The sequence below is a fragment of the Andrographis paniculata genome, unplaced genomic scaffold (genome assembly GCF_009805555.1).
Source record: "Andrographis paniculata isolate CXL003 unplaced genomic scaffold, ASM980555v1 Contig9END, whole genome shotgun sequence".
NCBI lineage: Eukaryota > Viridiplantae > Streptophyta > Magnoliopsida > Lamiales > Acanthaceae > Andrographis > Andrographis paniculata.
In genome coordinates this window covers 1,424,515-1,434,075 of record NW_026137639.1, presented here as the reverse complement: position 1 = coordinate 1,434,075, position 9,561 = coordinate 1,424,515, and the positions used below count along the sequence as shown (strand labels likewise).

Here is a 9,561-nt window from a genome sequence, read left to right as displayed (position 1 = left end):
TGGTGTGAGTATCCAAATAAGAATATATTTAGCTTGACTTTGTAATGAAATCTAATCTAATCTAAGAAAAATAATTTAATTGAAACTGCTCCCCACCACGTGACTTGCTTCATTGTTTGTCCATCATTCACACAATTTAATTAATTCTATACATAAATTTATTTCATCCAATATTAATTAATTAATTTTTTTTATTATATATATAGGCCTATAGTAATAATAATAAACAGCCCAATTGAAATACAAAAAAAAATAAAAAATAATAATAATATTTTGATCTCAATATATATATATATATATATATAAACATTAATTTTAGTCTTATTTTAATCACTTTTGGTCACATTTTTAAAAACTAATGAAAAAAATCTAAGGTGAAATCATATTTTTTAAAACATGATTGTGTATTATTCTATAAACAAAAATTGATGAGTTATATATATATATATATATTAGATCAAGATTTTTTTTTTAATTTTTTCAGTGGATTATTTTTTATTTTTTTTCTTAATAATAATAATAATAATTTGGTTTGGAGCTTATCCATTGAAAGCCCAATTAATTGTGAAAGTCTTTCTATATTTGGGCTAAGGATTGGGCCCAATATGATACACGGATTAGCCCAGATCTGCAGTTCAGATATGAATGCAGATTTGGGTTAATTTCCGGAATGAATGGGATCGTTCAAATTGAATTTGAAGTAAAAGACTCCGATTTGGGGAAAAGATTTTAGGCGTCGGACGATCACGCAGTGATTAATCGACTACAAAATTTGGGTAATTTGGAATAGCTGTGCCAAGGAAGAGCATGGAGGCAGCTCCGGAAGACAACGGGAACAGCGCCGCCGGGGAGGGAGAAGAGGCGATGATTGGTCCCGGTCCGGCGCCTCGTGCTCGGCTTAAACGTCCCCTTCAGTTTGAGCAGGCCTATCTCGAAGCTCTCCCCTCTGCCAATATGTGTGTGATGCTGTGTTTGTTTGGGGGATATTGTTATGGTGTAGGGTTTTGGTTGTAGTGGAGTTGATAGTGATATTTTGAATGAATTCAATGTAGGTATGAGAAGAGTTACATGCACCGCGATGTGGTCACGCATGTAGCGGTTTCAGCTGCTGATTTCTTCATATCTGGGAGTGCAGATGGTATGGTCAAGTTGATGTTTTAATTTGGATTATATTTGCTTATATTGAGTTGTATGTATCAATCTTGTGTCTAAGATATAGTTTTGTTAGTTTAGATTCAACTTTCTTTATGTTTTGAAAACTTAGTTTCATTTTATTATTGTGCTTGTTTTCGACTCCTCTGATTTGCATTTCTAATGAGTAGGAGAAAGATACCTTGAGGCTGCTAGGGAAGTAAATTGCAATAGAATTAAGGGAATTTTGTTTACATATGGATATGCAGAGCGACTTAGTTACTAAAATTGATTTTTTCTATCTTATCCCCCTTTTTGGTGGCAAGATTGAGATTGGGCAGTTTATGGTATTCGGAACAATGAAGCCATTTAAATGGAGAAGCTTGGAAAATTTTGATAGTTGTTTGATGTTAGCATGAAACTAAATGGTACTATATAATCGTAGGGAGAATAGTTTGTTGTAGTGGCTTTTAGAACTGCTTTGTTCTATATATCTTGTGCAAATCTTCGGGCAGTGCATATCTAAGCTTGATGCTGTGCTGCCTTAATTCTTTTTTGTTCTGCCTAAGAAATAAGATAGTTTGCATGTTGTAATGTTAATGGTGCACCATGGCACAACCTTGGCATCATTTTCCGGTGGTGCACTGCTTCACCTGGTGTGTTTCTGGACCTTTTGCGCAAATGCCATGATGTCCATGACTGCACACCATGGCGAAAAAGAAAAGATACATTTTTAGTGGTTTTTTTGGTTCTACACATGATTTTTTTTATAATTATTTTTCCATAACTTTATAGTTATTATTACCATATGATCAAAATCCAACCTTCCTAAGACCCATAAAGCATCTAACGCACATATAAAAGATTATGAAAATGTTGGAGAGGAAGAAGGAAAGATTATGATGATTAATGTTTTAAGAACTGTATATATTATTTTGTTGAGTAGATTTGAATAGTATTTGTACTAAAACCTAGTCTTTATATAAATTTTCTAATATTTTTAAGCATTGGGTTCTTATTTATACTTACACATTGCCACACTTAAGTATAGTTAAATATTTGTACTTTACTTTCTTATGGAAGCACTTTGCAGTGCACCATGGTCCCATGGCTTCAAAGAGCCTTTGTGCCAACTCTTTGGGGGTACTGCTATTTTCAGCATGCCCATTCGATAATGATTGACACTATGATTCCCTGAATTTGGTGTCTTCTTCTTCTTCTTTTTTTAATAGTTAAAAATGGTTTAAAGTTGCTATAATATGGTGACTTGTTTGCTTTTTGTACAGGTCATTTGAAATTTTGGAAGAAGAAGTCCATGGGCATAGAGTTTGCCAAACATTTTCGATCCCATCTTGGTCCAATAGAGGGCCTGGCCGTGAGTTCCAATGCTTGCTTACTATGTTAAGAACTGCTGTATATTTCAAGCCTGTATTAAATTCTAGCTTTCCTCTTATGCCATCTTGGATCTTGTCAGAAACATGCCTGATGTGCATTGTTGAAGGATTGTATCCTTCTCAACTCAAATATCACATATTAGACACACCCATATTTTATTTCTAATATTCTCGACTATCTGACCTTTTTTATTATTACTATTATTATTTTTCAGGTTAGCATAGATGGTGCACTTTGTTGTACAATTTCGAATGATCGCTCAGTCAAAATATACGATGTATTTAACTATGACATGATGGCGATGATACGTCTTCCTTATGTACCTGGTTGTGCTGAGTGGGTCTATAAACAAGGTGATGTCAAGGCCAAACTTGCAATTGGTGACAGGAACTCTTCCTTTGTCCACATATATGATGCTCGCTCTGGTTCTAATGAATCTATAATGTCTAGAGAGGTTTCTTCCTCTTTCAATTATAATCTGAAGCCTAATGCTGATACTCACCAATATTACTTTCTTATTTGTAACTCTTTCCTGCAATTTTTTGACCAGATGCATATAGGCTCAATAAGATGTATGAAGTACAACCATGAATACAATACAGTGATTTCTGCAGATGACAAAGGAATGATTGAGTACTGGAATCCCACTTCACTACAGTTTCCTGAAACTGGGTATCCCTATTTTATACTCCCTCCATCCCCTTTTTGGTTGCTATTTTTTTTGTTTTGGCATGATTTTTTTTGCGGTATATTTTTGGTATTTTTATGACAATTTGCCCCTATTTATTATTATTATTATTATTATTATTATTATTATTTTATTTGGAATAGCTTTATAAATTGTATTTAGAAACATAAAATGGGAGAAACTATGTATAAATAAAAAACGTTGCAAAAGTTTTGGGACATTCCAAATTAGAACTAATAGTAAAAGGTTTGGGATAATGGTAGTATTATCTATACAACTGAGTATTGTATTGTGTCTTTTTAAAGTCATTGTCGGTTTATTAATCTGTTCACTTTATCTACACTGTGCATGCAGGGTGGCTTTTAAACTAAAAAGCGATACTGACCTTTTTGCCATAGCAAAATGCAAAACCACTGTTTCTTCTATTGAGGTAACACACTCGGATTTGTGATGATATTTTGATTTTGCCATTTTTTAAGTTATTCTGTGAGGGTTCAGTTATGACTTATGTACTTGCTAGATATTTTCCGTTGATAGTGTTATGTTCACCCATGGTTCCTTCACATAGTTTGACATGCAATTGTGCCTTTTTTTTTTTTTTTAACTATTTTATAGGTGAGTCCAGATGGGAAGCAGTTTTCGGTCACATCTCCTGATCGTAGAATACGTGTGTTTTGGTTTAGAACGGGAAAATTGAGGCGTGTATATGATGAATCTCTTGAGGTCATAGTCACAACCTCAACAGCTTTTTCTTCAATTACTTACTTAAAAGTGCAATTATGAATACATCTATCTTCCCATTTAAGGTTGCCCAAGATCTTCAGAGGAGTGATGTTCCTCTATACAGGCTAGAAGCTATTGATTTTGGACGACGGATGGCTGTAGAAAAAGAATTTGAGAAAACAGAAACTGCACCTCAACCTAATGCTGTGTTTGATGAAAGCTCCAACTTCCTCATATATGCCACTCTTCTTGGAATTAAAGTAAGTCAATAATAGGATCTTGTCAAATCTGTTGCTAAATTTGATACTTGTTTACAAACTTGATAGATTGCAACACTTCACCTTTTCTGCACCAACAACTTTCAGTATAAAGTCTTAACAGTTATTATATTAACTTCTCCATACTTTGTGTGTTTAGATTATAAATCTACATACCAACAAAGTTGCTCGAATCCTTGGGAAGGTGGAGAATAATGATAGATTTTTAAGAGTTGCACTGTATCAAGGTGATAAAAGCAGTAAAAAAGTTCGAAAGATTCCTGCTGCTGCAGCTAATGCCAATGAAAGCAAGGACCCTCTGATAGATCCTACTCTGTTGTGTTGTGCTTTCAAAAAGAGTAGAATTTATTTATTCAGGTATTACATCTTGACATACATCTAAAAATCTTACGTGAATTGTTTAACATTGTTAGCCGTGTCATACATTTGCCTTTTGGAATTCTAGTAACACTTTTGCAGTGAAAACCACCAATCTCCAATATTGAATTGGTGGTGTTTGCAGGCACTTGTCTTTTAGGACATTGTTTTCCTTTAGTGATAGGCAACATATTGATTTCCATAGCCAAGTTGTGAACAGTGTCCCACAAAAAGGCTACATGTCTAGTTTAACTTGAGAATTCATTTTCCACTATTTAGTAAGATGCCATCCTGTTTTTCAGTCGGAGAGAGCCGGAGGAACCTGAGGATGCAACTAAGGGAAGAGATGTGTTTAATGAAAAACCACCTGCTGATGAACTCTTGGCTGTATCAGAGCTTGGAAAAGCTGCAACGACATCTCTCCCAGATAATGTGGTAAGTAAAATATTGATTAAACCTGTAGCTTTTGGTTTTTTATTATAGCCAATTGACCGCTAGATGGGATGCTAGGTCATACTTATTGGAAAATATGTGTCTGTTGATGGTGCTGCCTATATCATTTGTCAGATCTTGCACACTACCATGGGTGATATTCATATGCGGCTGTATCCTGAAGAATGCCCCAAAACAGTCGAGAACTTCACAACACATTGCAAAAATGGTTATTATGACAATCTGATCTTTCACCGTGTCATCAGAGGGTTCATGATTCAGACAGGAGACCCTCTGGGAGATGGAACTGGGGGGCAATCTATATGGGGAAGGGAGTTTGAAGATGAATTTCACAAAAGGTAAATTTGGGTTTTAACTTGTTATCTAAAGTGACTTCGTCATGCTTAAAAGTTAGATATGTCAGAGCATCAACTTCTTTAGTGCTTTTTTCCGTGCATTTCTGTTCTCAGTGTGTTTTTATTGATTGTAAGAGATTGATATTACTTGTTTAATATCATATCGGACCAGTTTTCAAATGCTTGTTGAATGCCTATTTGCATATACAATTGAAGATCACTAGCCCTTGAAATTGCTATTTTAGCCATAAATGTTTCTCTTGACTGGCTCCCATGAACTTGAACTATCTGATGTGCCTGCAACTACTCTGTGCAGTTTGCGGCACGACAGGCCATTCACGGTCTCAATGGCTAATGCCGGGCCGAACACCAATGGCTCTCAATTCTTCATTACAACTGTTGCCACCCCATGGTTGGACAACAAGCACACTGTTTTTGGCAGAGTCGTAAAAGGAATGGACGTAGTGCAGGTACTCACTTCTGGTTTCGCATGAACTCATGAGTAGCTTAAATAAGACGACAACCCACCTTTGTATTTTCCATTTACAATAGTTGGAAGCAGTCTAATCTTGTCATTCAGAGCATACATAAACTATTTTGTGCAAAATCTCCAACACATCTTGTGGAAATCTCACCGATGTTTCTATGCAACAGGGCATAGAGAAAGTGAAGACAGACAAGGCGGACAAACCGTACCAAGATGTGAAAATTCTAAATGTGACTATTCCAAAGTTGTGATGAGTGAGTTCCTCTTTATAGAGGCATCCTATTTTTGTTCATTCATTTCTCTTGCAATTTGCACTAGAAAAGGACCTTCTGTTACAAACATGCTTATCAAAGTTTATATCATTGACTAACATCAGCCCCTTCGATTTCAGTCGGCAAAATGAGACAAGCTTAAGTAGTTTATAGGGCTCATGGTTAGATTTGTAGGGTTCGCGGAGAATGCCGGAGGAGGGGGTGCTTTGGAAGAGGCAGATCATCTGCAGCATATGGTTTTAGGTATGCATAAACATGTTGTAATGATTCATTATGGATGTTTTTACTGTGTACTTGAAATTGAATCATGGGTGTGTTTGCTTGGCCTTTTGGCTATGTATTTTGATTTTGGAGGGTCTTTATTTAAATTTTATTTGATACAAGAATGGTAAAATAATGTGCAGTGGTTTTGTGGAAGAGGGTTGTATGATGACAATATGACAGGCTAATGTTATTGTGTTGATACTGACACTATATATAAATCAATATATAATATAAATAGAGCCATACGGTATATGATAATAGTTTACCTATAAAGGAGTACATGTTTATAGTAAAATTGACAGTATATGTCCATATTCTATACACAACATGTGCTAATATTAGAGCTAATATTATGGTGTTGATTAGCCCCTTGTTAGCATTCTAAGATAAGTGCTAAGTAAAAATATGATATACTATTAAATTAAATTAAGTGTGTGCAATATAAAAAAAGCTTATATTATAATATAAATAAATAAATATATATTTGTAATACTCTACATTGCGTGATTGGGCTTCAAAGGCTGATTACAAGTGGTACCTTCCTACTTGGTGCTGTTAAGGGATTGTCTAAATGGATGTGTTTGTTTTATATTTAAAAAAAAAAAAATTATTACTATTTAATAAAATATATGATTATTATTATTATTATCTTTTTTTATTAAATATCACTTATTAACTTTTCGACAATACGACCTGTTTGTTGTAAATGTAATTTGATACAATATTTAATAGTAATTAATAAATAATTGTTTACCTTTTAATGTAATGACAAAATAATTTACACAATGAAAACGAGAGGGGAAAAAGCAAAATAATAACACCTAAACTGAAGTGTTTAAATAGTACATATCATCCAAATTTTTTCTCATTTTTTTTTTCAATTTTTATTGTCTCTTAAATTTATTTCCATTTTTTGCATGACAAAGTAGGTAAATGTTTTGTCAAATGAAAGTAGTATTATAATTAATTTACTACTATAAACTAATATTCCAATACTTTATATCAACTAATCCTAACTCAAGACATAAGTTAGAACAAATCTAAGGTATGCCCATCCATGTATAATTTCAAATTATTCTTTATTCAATTCCTATAACATGTAAATACTACTCTAGAAAATTTCTACCTTTTTCAATAACAGCAAAATTCCTGTGCAACCTGATGTTAAGTATCAAAGGGGCTAAAAGCATGCATGAGTTATATTTGCCAGAAATAAAATGAAACAAAATTAGAAAACAAGAACACAATCATATATTTTCAAAGTCTCCATCTTCTCAAGGTAACAAAAATTCCAGATCTCAAACTATTAACTAAAAACAAGGGCAACATTCGAAAATACTTCTAACACAATAAACTTAAGGTGATGAATGAGGGAAAAGTGGTTTCACATAGATTGCTCGCCATTTTAGTCGAACAGACTGAAGCCCATGTCCTGCAAGGAATGAAATAAGAATTATGCATAGCCAAAAGGATGAGATTCATATGATGAATAATGTAATTTAGGTTCTTGAAAGTTACATCGTCGGACTCTTCTTTCTCTTCAACTTTCTCTTCCTTCTTCGGCTCATCTGCAGCAGCTGCAGCACCACCGCCTGCTCCACCGGAAGGTGCTGCAACAGCAACTGCACCACCACCGGCAGGCACTGAGGCCAGTCTTTCCCTTCCGGCAGCAATTAACTCAGTGATGTCTTTGCCCTCGACTTGAGACAAAAGCAACTCAATCTTGTCATCATCAGCTTCGGCTCCAACTGAGAATCATGTCGAACAAAACAGTCATAAATATATGGTGAGCTCCGGGTATCAATCCTTTAAATCTTTCAAAAAGAAAATGGCAAAAGTTTAACAGTTTTTACTGTTTGTACTAGGTGTTTCTCTTTATGTGTTTCCCAAAAAATATTCTCTCCAAAAACTTTATTTAAAACAAAACCAAAAACAAATCATCACGATCCAAGAGCCACACCCTAAGTATCCACATCTCTTACCAAACAATTCATAGGGCAAAAGAAAACAAACAATAAAATCCAATCAGTACTTTCATCTATAAGACTATCTTGAATGGAAAAGAGAGAATTTATTGGCTTCAACAAGGAAATTTCATCAATTTGTTAGTATAAATCACCAGAAACCCTTAAAACCAATTGTAACTTCACGATATAAGCAATCGCATTGATTTTAATATGAATTCTCCATAACTAATCTCGCTGTTAACAAAATTCGCTGACAGACACTGAATCGCTCTCCATACTACACAGTTCGAGTCGCAAGCACGGTAGCATAGACTACTTATCTAAATCTTAAACATCATAAAACAGAAATCACAAATTCCGCGCATTTTCAAAAATCCAAAAACGACATTTGTATGGAACAGATTGCCTAGATTATAAATCCACGAATAGAAAACCTAAATTATAAAAACTGGCATGAACAAATAAATCGAAAAAAAAAAAAAAACCTGTCGAGAGGAGATTCTTAATATCCTTAGCCGAAGGGGAGGTGTTGCCACCCAACACAAGCAACAAATAAGCGGCAATAACCTTCATTTCTGCTCAAATCTGAAACAAAATCCAATACTTAGTCCAAAAAATGCAAGAATAATGGTTTTATCTTCCAGTAAACATATGAAAATTCATAGAAAGACTACAAGAAGATGAATTACTTGGGAGATCTAACCACGAAGCTGCTCAATCGAGAAACTGCGAAAATAGCTGCCTGCCGCTGGGGTTTACGGAAGGGAAATATGTCTCTTATTTATACTAGGGTTCTCCAATGGACTGCGTGAAATTACCTTATTACCCTCTTGGGCTGTTATTGGGCTATGATTTATTGACTAGACCGTTAGTGGACTCAATTGGGCTTTGAATGAAGTATTAGATTAATAATATGGTAATGTTGGGCTTTAATTTATAGTTTTGAACTTTAGTGGGCCTTGGATTTTTTAGGTGTGTGTTTTTAGTTGTCTTTGTTTTGGTTGACATATAATTCGACACTATTGTATTTACTTAATCTAATACTTTTGAAGTAAAATTTATTTATCACTATTTTAAATAGATAAATAAATAAATATATTATATAGAGCTGGTAAAAATATATATCCTTTGAAAATTCGATCTGAACTCAAACACAAAAAAATCGTGTTTGAATTTCAAAACATAAATTCAAATGTCTTGATCCGACACAC

General features: G+C 34.2%; 2 protein-coding genes across 5 annotated transcripts; one reads left to right on the top strand and one right to left on the bottom strand.

The window, feature by feature from the left end:
* Positions 1–682: 682 nt before the first annotated feature.
* On the top strand, positions 683–6,599 carry LOC127244440 (peptidyl-prolyl cis-trans isomerase CYP71). 4 transcript variants are annotated; one of them, XM_051264991.1, is made up of 14 exons: positions 683–956; positions 1,053–1,138; positions 2,418–2,506; positions 2,741–2,980; positions 3,077–3,198; positions 3,569–3,644; positions 3,830–3,937; positions 4,021–4,197; positions 4,355–4,572; positions 4,875–5,007; positions 5,140–5,363; positions 5,677–5,830; positions 6,015–6,101; positions 6,294–6,599. In XM_051264991.1, exons 1-13 carry the CDS (start codon positions 808–810, stop codon positions 6,096–6,098), a joined length of 1,860 nt encoding a protein of 619 aa, XP_051120948.1. In that variant the 5' UTR covers positions 683–807; the 3' UTR covers positions 6,099–6,101; positions 6,294–6,599. The 4 variants fall into 4 exon arrangements, with proteins under 4 accessions (XP_051120948.1, XP_051120947.1, XP_051120945.1 ...); XM_051264990.1 differs by having other exon boundaries at positions 6,286–6,599; XM_051264988.1 differs by having other exon boundaries at positions 684–956; positions 6,239–6,599.
* Positions 6,600–7,611: 1,012 nt separating this feature from the next.
* Positions 7,612–9,118, bottom strand: LOC127244442 (60S acidic ribosomal protein P2B-like). Its single transcript, XM_051264994.1, has 4 exons — positions 9,040–9,118; positions 8,836–8,935; positions 7,902–8,131; positions 7,612–7,815 (listed from the first exon to the last, which is right to left on the bottom strand). Exons 2-4 carry the CDS (start codon positions 8,921–8,923, stop codon positions 7,789–7,791), a joined length of 345 nt encoding a protein of 114 aa, XP_051120951.1. The 5' UTR covers positions 8,924–8,935; positions 9,040–9,118; the 3' UTR covers positions 7,612–7,788.
* Between the last annotated feature and the right edge of the window lie 443 nt (positions 9,119–9,561).